At 41.9% G+C, this 15,883-nt stretch overlaps 1 protein-coding gene across 1 annotated transcript in view; it reads left to right on the forward strand.

Moving 5' to 3' along the window:
- CLCN1 (chloride voltage-gated channel 1) overlaps positions 1-15,359 on the forward strand; it is a gene marked incomplete at its 3' end in the record, with an annotated part of 52,252 nt that extends 36,893 nt beyond the window's left edge. The window contains exons 10-23 of the mRNA XM_082014291.1: positions 167-268; positions 2,081-2,165; positions 2,591-2,740; positions 5,392-5,461; positions 7,070-7,180; positions 7,310-7,523; positions 8,236-8,369; positions 8,881-9,107; positions 9,229-9,334; positions 11,169-11,251; positions 11,986-12,024; positions 12,388-12,492; positions 14,387-14,473; positions 14,961-15,359. Coding sequence (XP_081870417.1) covers positions 167-268; positions 2,081-2,165; positions 2,591-2,740; positions 5,392-5,461; positions 7,070-7,180; positions 7,310-7,523; positions 8,236-8,369; positions 8,881-9,107; positions 9,229-9,334; positions 11,169-11,251; positions 11,986-12,024; positions 12,388-12,492; positions 14,387-14,473; positions 14,961-15,359 — 1,912 coding nt within the window. The remainder of the gene's footprint in view (positions 1-166; positions 269-2,080; positions 2,166-2,590; positions 2,741-5,391; positions 5,462-7,069; positions 7,181-7,309; positions 7,524-8,235; positions 8,370-8,880; positions 9,108-9,228; positions 9,335-11,168; positions 11,252-11,985; positions 12,025-12,387; positions 12,493-14,386; positions 14,474-14,960) is intronic.
- Between the last annotated feature and the right edge of the window lie 524 nt (positions 15,360-15,883).

The following is a 15,883-nucleotide window of genomic DNA, read 5'->3' on the forward strand; positions in this document are numbered from 1 at the left end:
GAGTTAATGTCTTCAAGTGAGTTGCTGTAGGAGTAATCCCCTAGGTGACACTTAAGAGACTTCATAAACAGCTGAAAATGAAAAACACTTAAACTCAGTTTCTTTGTTGATGGTTTGTGTATTATCTGTTGTTTGGTATAATTTCATTTAATTTTCTCTGCTTCAGGATATGTTCTGGATTCCTTGGAGCATTTTTTGTTTATCTCAATCGCCAAGTAGTCCTATGCATCCGGCGTCATACAGCTCTGAGCCAGTTTCTCACCAAATAGTGAGTGCCTTTGAAGATCTGGTCTCTTTAGGGACCAGATTTTTATAGCCTACTGATATTGGATAGTAACCAATGCTTTCTGGAAGCTAGGAGAACTATTTTAAGTGTAAGATAGTAAATATGAGAAACTGAAATTCTATGAGAATAAGATATATACAAACATCAAGGGAATTTGTTCTGAGCTGGATTTTCTTCTTGATAAGCCCAAATAGATTCAAATAGCTTCTTGATTTAGAGAGGACACTCTGTAATATTCATTAAGAGGACAAGTGAAACTACTGATTGGACAGAAAATGTTTTAAATTAGAAAATCAATGATTATGCTTCTTAAGATCATGCTGCTTCTGATTATTTTTTTAGAATCTATAAAAATATAAATTCAAGATCATTTATATTTAAGAATTAAATATAACTTAAATCTAACTGTCTTTAAAATCTATTTTTTTTTAATATCAAAATGTAGGCAAAAATGTAAAGAATGTGCTGCAGTATTGCAATTACTGCATACTTACGAACCAAAAGCTGAAACTGATAGTAACCAAAAGGTGTGAATTGCAGCGTGGAAGAGAAATGCAGAACAAAATTAAAATCTTAGCAATAAAGGTTTTACAGGGCACTTGAAGATACTTTTTTCCCTCTCTAATAAACTTAGAAACTCCACAGTTACAACCTGAAGAATAAAAGGTGGCTAACTGTAAATGTCTTCAGTCTCTTTGCAGAAGATATCTGTTGTTATGAGAAAATTTTTTAAGTTGAGAGGTGTGGAGGACCTACATTTCTTAGCAAGTTGCAGATTTGAGCAGAAGAAAACTACTAGTTAAAAAGAAGTTCAAACTAACTTCATTTATTATGTGGAAGAAAAATGGTCTTTCTTCTTTATGTAGCATTACTCACACGCACCAGCAAAGCCATCAAAACAAAGTTAATAGAGAAGTGGAGCAAAACCTGAAAAGTGGGAGTTTACTTCAAACTTTTGACTAATTTTTCAGAATTTTGTAGGTTCTTAGACTAAAAGAAATTAAGGATTATGTTTTGCCTTCCTGAATACCACAGCATCTCAGCCAGAACTTCCTGTAGGGAACACAGTAATTTGTCAAGGGAAGCCAGACAGCATTAGTCCAGCATGCAGAGACAGCTTAGACTCATGTTGTCTTAGTGTCCATGAAGTATCACAGTGTGCCCAGAAACCCATTCAGGGACTGGACACAGCGGTAGGAAAACATAGATGGCTTCAGCCTGCTGTCCAGCTATGCCCCATTGGCCCAGCACAGCTAGACCCACTAGCCACCAAGGACACCATCCCAAAAATTGTGATCATCAACAATTCAATGGAAAGAAAAGCATTTTTTTTTCTTAAGAATTAATGCAATGGAGGATGCATGCAGAAATGTATGAAAAAAACCCTACATTTAAATACACTAGGACAGGATACATTGCATGTGGGGTGAAGAGGGAAGACTGGCATAATCAGGACAAATGGAGGACGTGTTGGCTTTTGACAATAGGTCAACATATCATTGTAAATACACATCCCTCCCTGTGTATTCAAGTCTGTGCATTTTGTACATATCTCCCTCCATTCCTCCCGTTACATTATTTCTGATGGGAAAAATGGCTTTGCTGACACTTGAAATATCTGAATGATGATGATCAGTGGAGCAGGGCATTAAATTGCCAGTAATGGAACTCCAAAGCAATGGATACAGATATAACAGAGAGCTTTCACAGAAATAGCTTTCATAGTCCTGAACTGACAGTGCTACAAGGAAAGAATGTGAGGTTATATTTTAATAAACTTTTCTATCTTTTCAGCCGCCTCATATACCCTGGGGTTATAACCTTTCTTATAGCAACTGTGACCTTTCCTCCAGGATTTGGGCAGTTCATGGCAGGAGAGGTGAGTGGGGATGTGTATTTGCATTTCTGTGCAGTTCTGCAGAACGGTCTCCCCTTACCCTGTGCCCCAATAAACCATAAGGTTTTCCGTCATGGAAAGGGGAAGAAAGATTTGGGAGGAGTTTGGACTGAGGAGTGACTATATTCTGAGACTTAGGATCTCTGCTGTCTCCTTCATACAAAACTTGGAAAAGGTCCACTCTCCTAAGCAAGTAATATGGAAGATATTGCCCCATGTGTGAAAGTAGTTATCCTTTCATCTGTTCAGGTAATGTACCATCTCTCTTCCTGAAGATTAAAAATGTGGATTAAGTCTCATAATCATGAGTTACTGAAGTAAAAATCTACTCCACTTTCTTGGAACAGAGGTAGAATATTTAGCCCATCTAATCTCATGGCTCATGCCTGGGTTTTTTTGTCATTTAGTTGATGCCACGGGAAGCCATCAGCTCTCTCTTTGATAACTATACCTGGGCAAAGTACACCGGGGACCCTCAGATCCTAGGGAAATCTGCTGCCTGGATCCATCCCAAAGTCAGTGTCTTCATCATCATCCTGCTTTTCTTCCTCATGAAGGTAGGAAACCCAGCTCACTATAACCCTTCCCGACTCAGAGTGAATGTTCTTGATTATTTGTAGAATACTTTGTGAACTGCCAGTGAGGACTTGCTGGGTGTTGAATGAAGCACTACAACTGAAATGGGGTCTTATATCTTTTGAAGTGATTTTTGACCACCTTGTATGCAAGATTACCAAAATTATTAGGGAATACTTTTCTGGCCTTAATATAGTGTCCTTCTTCACTGCTCCCTAGGTCATCTTCCTCATGCAACCTGCTGAATGACCTTCAGTACCCACTCTGTAGAAGTTGGTAGGGAGGACTACCTCAGGAAAGATTTCTCAAGTTCCAGAAAAATAAGTAATTGAATAAAAAGCTCTCAGAGAATTTATATTTGGTCTAAATAAAGTCTGATAGACTCTCCTTGATATTCCTGACTACAGAAAGACGACTAAAAAGAACATGCAAGCACAATCTATAGTTGCGTGAGGCTCAAGAATTTGTTAGCAGTACTGTAACTTGATGGAGAAATGCAACTGAACAGTTTTGCTCACTTCCCAGAAAGCAACAGCAGATTAAATGTTCTAAGCTGACATAGTCTGTGGAAGTTGTAATTCCAGCCTCTGAAAGGATCGGCTGTGTAACTACTGATACATGACAGGGCAAGAGAAGAGATTTGAAGGAAGAAAACATTATATTCCAGTCTTCAAAATACAAGTAGCAAGAAAGAATTTTTCCGGGGGGGGGAGATAAAAGGGTAAAAAAAAGTAAAAATACCATAGAAATGTCGATTTGTTGTTGTTGTTGTTGCAAAGGAGCAAAAGAGCTGAGGCCAGCTTGCAATATCAGTTGAACATTTCATTTGATCAGGAATGGACATCAGTGACTGATTGACACAGCTGATTCCACCTACAGTAAAAAACACTGTATCCAATTTCTGACAGACAGTTAAGGGTTCTGCTTCTGTGATAATTCTGATTACAGTGTACCAAGCAGAGAAGGACTCATTTACTTGAATAAAAGAGGGTGGTGTCCTGAGTCCATCTGTTCTCCTTTGGAAGAGTTGTATCCTCAGACACTAGATTCATTGGCTTTGTCCCATTAACTAAAGGCTTTCTCAATATACTAGGTAACTGCTCCAAGCAGTTTATTTTCATCTGGATATATTCAGAATTGGGGTAGACCACATAAAAAAAAAACGGTTGTTTCAACTCTGGGCAAAGACTTGGCCTGATTCTCCACTGCACTATAGTCCCAATTCTCAGCTCTACTGGGGCCTGGGTTCAGTACTGCAAAGAGAGCGCTTTATTTCACAGTACTCCACTTCTGCAGCTTGCTAGCCTCTGTAGCCAGCCAGGAACTTCTCCTCTGGAATATTCAAATAGCTTATGGAAGGAAGAACAGCAGCCAGTTGCCAGTATCAAATTGATGGTCTAACCCATTGTCACAGCATGTTCCTCTACCATGGGCTGAGAGATGCTGTTCTGCTGGCTCTTTGTTACCTTTGTAGAGGGCTTTCCTAAATGGAAGGCCACATCCTGGCTTCATTTTCCCTTTTGTGTTGACCATTCTATGAGAGTTACAGTGGAAAATCTGTCTTGGGTGGATTTCCTCTCACCAAACTGACTGATTAGTATCTCATCTACAACTGCAACAATGTCTGTAGAGGCATCACCTCCTCAAAGGTGGTGAATCCACCTTGAACAGGAAGGATTTGCCCACTCTGAGGAGACTATGGTCCTGAAATACCTGGAAGTATTGCTTTTGATGTGCTGGACCATGGTTGTCTCTCTCCTATGGATGATACTGCTGCAGCAAGGGACATTTTGCCAGTACAATTCTTTGTACAAGATTTTGAAACATCAGCATTCTCTGTGATTCCCTCAACTGTCGAAATCTCTTGTCATATTGCCTGAGAAAGTCTGAGCATATTGGCCTTTGAGGTATTTGTAAGATTAGGCTGTTGTGTCCAGAAGAAGTCTATGTGTGCTGGTCTAAGCATTTGAATTGGTCTTAGCAGTACCAGGATGGATTTAATCATTTTGCCCAATGTAGCGATAGGGCAAAAGGCAACAGACAGAAGCTATAATAAAGGCAATTCATGACAACTGCACTTCAGGAAAAAATTATCCCCGGAGTGTGGGTCAAGCAGTGGCACAAATGCCCAGAAAAACTGAGGAATCTCCACCTTTTAAGATGCTCAGAACTCACATGGACAAGGCCCTGAGCAACCTGATCAAACTTAGGACTTCTGGGAGCAGGAAGTTGTGGAAGAGGCCTCCAGAGTTGCCTTCACACTGAAACCTTCCTGAGTCTGTGAAATTTTGACAACCTTGTTCTATGAAAGCTAAGTGTTTGGAGAAGTAGAAAATCTCAACTTCTGAGGTCCAAGGCAAAGGAGTTCTCATGTTCATCCATCCCCTTGGTGATTCAGCTTCCCTGCCATCACAGCAGTTGCCCAGAGGTCCTCTGCATCAGTGTTGGTGTGTCGCCAGAGTTCCTCTAGCTCCCCTTCACACCCTACAGCCCATTTACCCTTCATTTTCTGGCTGAACTGCCAGATCCCTCAGAACAGGGATCACAGGATTCACAGGCTGTACAGCAGAGTGTGTCTGCAGGAAATACTATTGCTGCTTAGTAATAATTGCACCCTCTACCTCTGTTCTAGTTCTGGATGTCTGTCATTGCTACCACGATGCCAATCCCTTGTGGAGGCTTCATGCCTGTTTTTGTTCTAGGTGAGTTTCAATTTTTTTGTTGCAGCACATAGGTCTGCCAGGTGGAGAGGAGAAGAGAGACATTGCGTACATATCCAGTAGGTTTCTTCTCGTGGGTGAGGAGTCATCCCTTGATGTCTACGAGAAGCTTGGTTAAAGTCTATATACCAGCCTCTGAGTATCTGCTTTTATCATTTTCCCACTTCCTAAATTCAAATGCTGAGGAAGAAATCCCTGTCCTTTTACATAAGGAAAGGCAAACTGTGGGGAAGCATGCTGAGCCATGGCCTTCTAATTTTTCTGCCTCTTTACCTACAGAGAAACTCTCATCCTACAATTAGTAGTTGCTCCTTTCACCCTTGAAGGCTGACTAGAAGAGATAACCTCAAAACTAGTACCTGCAATGTAATCCACCACTTACTTATTCATTTCTTCTGACTGAAATATGGTGACAAACAGGAGTTTATTGGGTTTTAATTGGTTTTAGTTCCAAGACCAAAATACAAAAATAATATAATGCTAACGTTAAGAAAGAGAGGCTATGTTAGACTAAAGTGTACATGCTCATGAAGTTCAGCATTAAGTATCTACAGCTCTTAAATGAAATGGTGTTGCGCTAAGGACCTCTGGGTTCTGGCAGGCAGCAACTGAACATGAGTCAGTAGAATGCCCTTGCAGTGATGAAGGCTAACCACAAAAAAGGCTGTATTAGGAAAAGCCTAGCCAGCAAGGCAAAGAAATTGATTATTTCACTCCATTGAGCATTTTGAACAAATTCTGGAATATTGTGCCATTCTATGTCCACCAATATAAGAGATTTTGACAAAGTGCAATGAGTCCAGTGGAGGCCACTGAGATTGTAGAGGAGCTGGGGCACAAAACAAACAAGAAGAGCCTGAGGAAGTTGGGCTTGATCAGCCTGCAGAAGAGAGGGCCAAGGGATCTAACTGTGGCCTTCACCACCTAATGCAGGAGGGAATAGAGAGGATAGAAAGACTCCTCTTAGAGACACACAGTAAATAGGAGGTAAAGGCACAAGTTGCAACAGGGCAAAATTCTGATGAGACATAGAAAAAAATTGTTTCCTTCGTTAAGGTGCTCAGTAAGTCTGGACAATCTCCATCCTTGCAGACTTTCAAAGCTTGTCTGGACAAGGCCCTGAGTGACTTGGTCTCACTTTGAAATTAGCCCTGTTGTGAGCAGGGGTCAGAACAAGACCTCCAAAAATCCCTTCCCACCTAAATTCTTCTGTAAGCTGTGATTCTAGTGTTTGGATATTCATAGAATGAGTGTGTGAAGGGCCTCAACTGTGATCTGGACTGACATTTTATATATTCTGAAAATATTTCCTCCTACATGGGAATCACAAATACCACTGTGCCTGGTGTGCCTAAGTGGAAGAATAAGGGGGTCAACTGTATTTACATATCTTAATACCTTTTTGTCCTCTTGGAGTCTAACTTCTACATTTTGTAACTGAGAACTACTCTTTAATCACAGTGTCATTTTAATGTAAATTTTGATTTTGTTTCTGTTAGAAAATACTCAAGTGATTGCCCAGCATAACTGCACAGCAGAGACTGGGTGTTCCTTAGATGTTAATTCCTAATTGTCAGTGATATTTTCCAGGTGCTGCATTTGGGCGTCTTATTGGGGAAATCATGGCATCACTTTTTCCTAACGGGATCCTCTTTGATGGTATTGTTTATCAAATCTTACCTGGAGGGTATGCTGTCATCGGTGAGTCTCCATGCCTTTCTTTTTCTTCATCTGGTCCCATCCCCATGACTTTCCTTGTTGACATGACATGCTGTTTCTATATGACAGTCGTCTTCTCTCCCTATTCCTTTTCCACTCTACCTGGGAAAGGTGCAGCAGCTCTGACAGGAGCAGTGAGCCACACTGTCTCCACTGCTGTTATCTGCTTCGAGCTGACAGGTCAGATCTCTCACATTCTACCCATGATGGTGGCTGTCATTCTTGCCAACATGGTGGCCCAGAGTCTGCAGCCCAGCCTCTATGATAGCATCATCCAGGTGAAGAAGTTGCCCTACCTGCCAGACCTCGGCTGGAATCACATAAGGTACAGTAGTAAAACAGAGGTGGAGGTGGAGAGTGGCAAAAAAATAAAGCAGAAGAGGATGATATCATGGGACAATAAAAGGTCATGAAAGAAAATAAAAAGACAGAATAGACCTGGAGCAAGAAAAAAACAGGTGTCGGAGTAGAATTAGGGTTCATACACAGAAATTCAGAAAAGTCTTCTTTTTTTTCACTTAAAGCACAGGTTTGAATAATCTGCAATGTTACTGGAATTGTATTAATATTACCAAACTGCTTCAGTTTAAAAATTTAAAAATCCAGCCTCATTTTCCATTTTTTTCTGAATTCAGTGGGGTTTGGATTTTTTTCTCCACCAAATGTTTGAAATATCATTTTATTCTGATATTTTGCTTAAAACAAAATTCAGTTATTCATATACATTTCTTCCTCTCTCTAGTATATATAATATACACAGGTATGTATATATAAAACATCTATACATATATGTATATATATGTGTGTATTTTTATGGTGAGAGGTAATGGAGTAGAATACAGCTGTAATGAAGACCCAGTTAAACTGTGTTGATCCTTTCGGAAAGTCCTCTTTGGTTACTGTCACTGAAAATTATTTAGCAACTGCATTGAGAACACTTTTTAAATAAGTGGTCATTTATATATTTCTTTAAGGAATTTATCTGCTAGACATTTTTAATATGCTAACTCTTCACCTTATTGTCCATAAATTCACAGCAAATACAATATCTTTGTTGAGGACATTATGGTCCAAGATGTAAAATTCGTCTCTTCCGACTGTAAATACAGAGACTTGCAATCTCTACTCCAAAGCACCACTGTTAAGACTTTGCCTTTGGTGGACTCACCAGGTAAGCAATGTGGAGAAACTGGTCTTTCCTGCAAACTTTCTCAGCCTAAAGAGCCAAAGAAACTAGCTTTTGAATTACATGCTGTGAAGGAGACAGTGTGACCCACTACATAAAAAATCATCCTAAAAATCTTCCACTATGGATGATGTATGACAGAAGGCTGTTTCAGCTGGTCAAACAGGTAAGCTGGTGTGTGGGCAGTGAAGCAGATATAGCAGGTAAGGGAGGTGTGTGGAAAGTTTGTGGACTGAACTGTGACAACTCTTGCATGACTAAAGAGCCTGCTTCTGATGTGGTGCTGAGGAGCAGCACAAAGTCAGGGGTGGTGAGCTTCCCACAGCCCCACAGTGTATTAGCAGTAACTACCAGGGTTGGTCAATGACTCTTGTACAGCTCTAGATAGTATGAGTCTGCGCACTTTAAAGAAGTTGGAGGGAGGAAGGGCCAGTGTGGCAGTGTACATTCAAAACCTTGAAGCGGCTTAATGGTTTCTCTGCTCTGTGTTATGCAGAGACCATGATCCTTCTGGGGTCTGTAGAGCGATCTGAACTGCAGGCTCTCCTCCAGAGACATATAAGCCCGGAACGTCGACGGCTCCTCAACAGAGAAAAGCAGCAGAAGCTGTCTGAGGCACCCTACGATGGGCACAGCAAGGGACCATGGGCAACTCTGCCAAAGCTGAAGCATGAATCTTTTGCTTATGTTGATGAGGATGAGGATACAGATGAGAAGGGAGAGGTGAGGGAGAGAAGTGGAGAGACTGCAACACAGAGACTGCTTAAGCAGCAGTAAGGCATTTGGAGAGGCTGAGAAAGAAATGACACAGGGTGGACTTTATTTTCTCTCCTCTCCATAACAGTTGCCTCGGCCCCCAACTCTCAATTCCAGTTACCCAGAGGAGCCCAATGGCCCAACAAGTCCTCTTAAACAAATGCCTGAAACTTTGGAGCCACGGCAACTCCCAGGTATGGTAACTTCTGGCATGCCTCAGCCACGTCCTAGCCAGCTTGTGGAAGCTTTCATGCTAACTGTGTGTACATGCCTATGTGAGGTGCGGATTTCCCAGAGACTGAGAGAAGGAGGTTTCTCTGCTGTTCCAGTATTAAAGGTACTTTGTTAATGCACCTCAACGTCAGTGTAACGTACCTGGAAATATCTTCTGTTTGTGATCCCTCAGAGTGCATTGCAAAAGTAAGGCCCACTCAGGCTGCTCTCTGTCTCACTATTCCCCACTCCATTCTTTGCAATAACATCTCCTCGGACATTTTCTGGAGAGTCTGCATGGAAGGGCTCCATTTCTTGCCTCTTTCACCCCATTAATAAATTCCCCTGGGAAAAGCAGCCTGAGAGCTAAGCATCTGTACTTGTTTTTTGAGTAGCTTAGGCTGTTGCTCAGCCATCTCCAAAACTGAACAGCTCCTCCCTTGGACATGCATCTCTCTGGTTCAGATACATTAATATGATGGATAAATACATCCCCATCCCTGGAAACATTCAAGATCAGGTTGGATGAGGTTCTGAGCAACCTGATCTAGTTGAAGATGTCCCTGCTTACTGCAGGGGAATTGGACTAGATGACCTTTAAAAAGGTCCCTTCCAACACAAAGATTCTGTGATTCCATGATTCTACGTATTGTGTTCTTTGTGTGCCACCTGAGCTTATATTAGCTCTGCTTCCAAGACTGGACTCATACCTCATTTCTGATTCATATATCATGTATATTTGATGCAGGATGGTGGGCATTTTCTTCCCTTTATGTGTCTTGAAATATGCAAAAAGTGAGTAAGCTCAGAAGTGTAGCCCAATCTTGAGAATGAATACAGAGGATAGGGCTCTGGATCATGCTTTTAGGCACCCAAAGGTTAGCATGTAATATAGCATATAGCACATTCTGGTTCCTTAACACCACTCATGTATAACTGAACCTCTAAGGCATAGGAAAATCCACTTTATGTTTCCAGGCCAGTAGAGTGGTGGGACAGCCATCTACCTTCCTTACCAAATCAGAAAAAGAATCACATCAAAACAAGGACAGCGTGTGAGACGTTTTACATGAAGCTAGTACTGAGTGATCCAGGACTGACAAGAGGAGGAGGAGCAGGGGTGACTTCATGAGGCTTTCCCTGACATAATTTTTAGTTTGGCTCATCTCTGTCATTGCTTCTGACCAATTTACTTCCACAGCCTTGTTTACTTCACAACAGCACCAAACCCTATGTCCCCTTCTTTGCTAATTCCTGACTGCCCTGCCTGGGAAAATTCTGCAGTCTTTTTCATTCCCACTATTACACTGCTGGCACAACCCATGGCCTCCTCACCCCGTTGTACTTGTCACATTCAGGCTGTTGATATGTTTTGTCTTTGAAGAAATTTCCAAATTCTCACCTCCCCTTTCCACAGTCCTCATCCAAACCACTGCAGAAACCTCTAGTTACAGCAGTTTATCCTCGTATCAGACTGTTCACTGTGTTAGTAGTCTTGCTTCTGGTTCTGTTTTGGTTTTTTCATTCAGGGACACTGATGTAAGAATACTATCTGCAACAGCGATTTTGTAATGGTTTGTTTCCTCCCCTTGAGGAAAAGATATTACATGGGAATATTTATTCTGGCATGTCCCGGACACCATCTTACAAATTGAATGCTAGACTGTGACTGGCTCAGCCCTGTCATATACCATCTGCTATGTCCCTTATATTATTTCCAAGCCTGCCTTGGGCAAGAAAATGGGCATGGGGCTTTGTATTTTTGTCTCTCACTTGTTCTTCTCTCTTATCCATGTGTTTGTTTTCATCCTTCAGGCAATTTCAGGAGTTTGAGGCAACTGATCCAGCAGCTCTTGTGCCATTACAATCATCCACTTGAAACAGAGAATGCCATCCAGGTTAGGGATACGGAGAGCCTAATAGTACCCTGAAGAGGGAAGGGAATGTAATGGAAATAGAACCTACTACTCAGAGCCATTCAGCATTTGGCCAAAGCATGGACAGGCTTATGGTCCTGAATTCTGACAGCATCAGTGGGGATGTCCCTCCAAGAAGAAAGTGTGTGATTACTTTAAAGGAGTGTGCATCTTCCTAAACAGCCATCTGTGCTCAGGTGTCAAGGCTACCATCATGACTGAGCGTGGGCATCTTTTTCTCAGTGAATAATTTAATGTTATTTGGCTAACCTGGAATAAAGTGCAGTTCTATTCCATTTGGCAAACAGTTTTGGACAGATAAAAACAAAAAAAATGCTTTTTCTTTGTGCCATGTTAGATGCCCTTGGGTGGATGTTGGAGGATATCATACATACGGGAGACTGATCCACTCTAGGGCAGTGGTTGGACCCCATGTGGGATATCTAAGAACATCTAAAGCAGTACTAGATGATCATGTTTAGGGAAGCGAATTGCTCCACCAGCTTTCCATAGTCTATCATTGGCAAGGGAAGCACAGCAAGTACAGATTACACCTTATAAAGTGTAAGTATAAAGAAAATCTAAACACTCAGTAACACACTATTTGGAAGAAAAAGGGGACCACATGAGGTGAAGAGGCTGTGCAAATTTTTCCTTTCTGTACTCTGTGAAACTGCATGTTCTTTGTCTGTCCTGAACAGTGTTTTCCCCTACAGGAGCCAGTGGAATTCATTGACACAATGAGGCCAGAAGAGGTAAGACCAGGTGCAGAAAAGGAGTGGGGTTCATTTTTTACACAAATGAACTATTACCTTGCAATGACAAGGGGAAGATGCACTCAAAAGGAAAGCTAAGATGTTCACTCCCTCTTTAAGCAAGAAGGAGCAAAACCTCACCCTCTCAGGAAACCTCTGAGGTACCATAACGGCTCTGTTTCCATAGGGACTTGACATCTGGGAGAAAAGGGATGGTATCTGAGAGGTGTGGTATAATGGGCAAGATGAATGATCTACATAGGCAGGAAGAAGCATTAACAGGAGAATGGGACTAGTTTGGGTGCACAAGACAGCAACACTGCTCATTACTGTAAGAGTGATTCCTCTTCTTTCTTCTGTCAGATAGATGCTTGGGAACAAGAGGAGCTGAACAAGAATGTGTGCTTTGACAGCTGCCGCATAGACCCTTCCCCTTTCCAACTGGTGGAGAGAACTTCCCTGCACAAGGTGGGTGCAGATGTCTCTCTCAGGCACACAATGTTTTTCTCCACCCTATCTATCATTGCAATTCTAGTCTATGACTTATTTCTTCTCCTTGTCTTCACCTACAACTACTATCACCAGCTACTTCCACATCCAGCAGATGTCAGTTTGTTCCTATAACCTTCTGTGTGTACCTCCAACCTCCTGCAAAATGAAAAGTTACATGATAAGATGTCTGAGTACATTTATTAAAATAGATTTTGGACACTACACAGGATTTTCCAGCCACATTAAACAGAAACACTGTAGGCCTTGCTGCTGGGGGCATTACACTGAGATTTACACTCTGCTTTGTCAATGTGCAGCATTGGAATGAGTACCCCTGGATTTCTCAGGGGATCTGTCAGGGTGTAGAGTCTGCCTCAGTGCATGAGAAGAGTTACTTGAAACCGCTCTATATCATAGGCTCTTCATTGAACAGAAGCACAAGGAAAGAGGAAGCTGAGTCATAGAACTTCTAGAGTTAGCACAGGATGACTAGGCATAAAAGCAATCATATATCAGGAGTAAGAGAGGACTGGGCTTTCACTCATTGGAAGGGGAAAGCAGTCTACTGAAGCAAAAGTGCACAGTGCATGTTTTTGTCAATACTCATTTAACATGAACGATCAGCACAAAATTAATTAATTAATTACTGTTATCAAAGGGGTAAGATCTCGGCCTTGAGCAAAATAAGAATAGATTAGCATATACTTAAGATGAGTTTGGTGTTTTCTAAAGGGCCGGCTAAAGTAATTTGAAAACCACTATCATTTATCTTTGAGAATATCGGGGTTACAAGAAATTATACCTGAAGACTGCAAATGGGGAAAGTTTCATACCTCTCATAAAAAAGAGCAAATGAGAAACTCTGAAATAATAGACAAAATGACTTAACTTGGATGCACAAAAAATGCAGGAATAGTCAAACTATCTGAGGTATACATAGTTAGAGCTAAATGTGAGCTATTGACTGTGGCAACAATGTCACAGCTTATCACAATCAAATTGTATTTAACCAGTCTGATTTTCTTTTATATTAGGGTAAAATGTCTTCTTCCTGAGAAATTAGATTTTCCCTAGTTTACACTTGAACATGACATTGAGTATCTCATGTGATGACAATAAAAAGGCAAACACCAGCTGTGAAAGAATGACTTCATGTAAGGCCACAGGTGAAGTCCAGCTAAAGCTCAGTTTACAGAACTTGGAGGTTAGAAATACCCCACAGTTGAGCACTGAGAATGATGAAAGTTTTAGAAATCCTGATATATGAAGAACAGTAAAATAATGGGGTATATTTAGGCTGAAGAAAAGAAGATTGATAGCAGTGTGCTATCTGTCCTTTTAAGAAGGTTTTGTAAGAGAAAGGGAATAACTTGTTGTCAGTGTTCCCACTGCAATAGATAAGCAGCAACAAACTTAAGTTTTGACAGGAAATATTCTGGAACAGGAAAAAAAATATTCTAATGTTAAGGAAAGCACTGGAATAAATAACCTAAGCAGGTTCTGACTTTGCATAATACTAACTGATAGTTTAATTTCCAGCACCAAGATTAAATAGGATCTGCATAAGTCCCCAAATACCCAGGGTGTTGCATGTGAGTCTCTGTTTGCTAGATGCAGGATGGGAGTGACCTTGAGGAATGTGCTCTCCATCAACACACTCCCAACTATGGCTGCACAGCAGAAGGACCAAAGGATAGTATTTGCTAGCTACAAAAGGGGAAGGGAACAGGTAGTTTCTCACTGAGATGACTGCAGACTTGTGCACCTTTGTGATTCCCATTTCTAAACCCCAAATCCCAGCTCTAGCAACAAGTATCATGTTACCAGTTTCCAAAGTCCCTGACACGGTCTTTTGTGGTTTTGCTCATAGACACATACATTGTTCTCATTACTGGGCCTCAGCCATGCCTATGTAACCAGTATGGGGAAGCTGAGGGGAGTGTTGGCTTTGGAAGAGGTAAGTACAGATCCTTTCATCTCCTCCTAATCAACTGCAAATGTCCTGTGGATCATTGCAATAACTGGAGGATCCACCTGGGAATATATAAAACTGTGATAGCTACATTTTCATTCCAGTGTTGAATTCTGAGTCAACCCTTTGGAAGCCATGTAGAGGAGTGGATGACTATTTCAGGGGAGGCAGCAGGTGTTATTTACAGGGATGTTAGATGGTTTGTCCTTTTCATGAACATAGGGCTCTTAACTGAGTGGCTATTACTTTCTCTTAAAGTGGTGTGGAATTTGTTATTTACCATGGAATTAAAAATCACACCAGTGTGAAAGATGATCTCTACAGGCCCCAGGGGTAGAGCTGTGACTGTGATCTATTTGTGATCTCTATTTGTGATCTATTATGATGGAGAATAGATGAACTTCTGCTGGGTAGGACTGGGTTAGCCTCGCTTTCATCCATTTTTTCTGAACTTTTTCTCTTCTTCTCATAGCTTCAGAAGGCAATAGAGGGCTCCACACGGTCTGGGGTTCGCCTCCGCCCACCCCTTGCCAGTTTCCGTGATACCAACCGGACTTCCATCAGCAGTGAGAAGGTCAGTCAGGACACTCAGGTGTGGAGCCGGCAGGACAACTGCATGGTGGCAGCACAGCAAGCAGTGGACTTGGGCACAGAGAGCCCACTGCCTCCCTGCTCGCACTCCCCCCAGCTCTCACACTTGCATGAAGAGGGGGAAGTCCTGTGCCCCACTTATGCCACTGATACTGAGTTGGAAGAGATGGAGCTGACAGGGCCAGTTGCTGAAAACATCTCAGACATCCTCAAGGACATAAGCCTACGTTCCACTGACCTGGATGAGGATGAAGATGAGGATGAGGATGTCCCCTTATAGCTGGTGTGAGGGGAGTAGTCCATCATCATTCCTCAGATGAGCCAGTCTTCTTGTGTTTGGTCCTCAAAGAGAAGCTTCTGGATGTTCTTTGCAACCCCACAGAGGATTGATTCAGCTGGGAGAAGGGGCATCAGACTGACCCTTTCTTCTGCTGCTTCCTTTCTGTGCAAAGACTGTTAGGCTCTTGGACTATACGGGTGTGTGCAGGAGTCAGATGTGGAATGCAAGGTGGCTAAGGGCAGGCTCATAATGCTTAGGCTTCTGCCATGTCTATGCAACATGGCAGAACGGGTTGTAACAGGACATGAATACTGATGGACACAGTCAGGATGCTCTGGGTCAATCCACCACGTGGAAAGTGGAGAAGGAGCAGTCTTTCTCATTCTCCACTGGTGTCATACTTCCAGTCACACCTAGACTGTATGCACCAGTGTAAACACAGCCAGACCTCCAGCCTAGAAGCGTATTGCTGCTTCTGACTACTATCCTGTCCGTGTTGCTGCAGGTCCTTCTTGCTAGCTCTT

This window comes from Phaethon aethereus (assembly GCF_964289735.1).
Source record: "Phaethon aethereus genome assembly, chromosome: 1".
Classification (NCBI taxonomy): Eukaryota; Metazoa; Chordata; class Aves; order Phaethontiformes; family Phaethontidae; genus Phaethon; species Phaethon aethereus.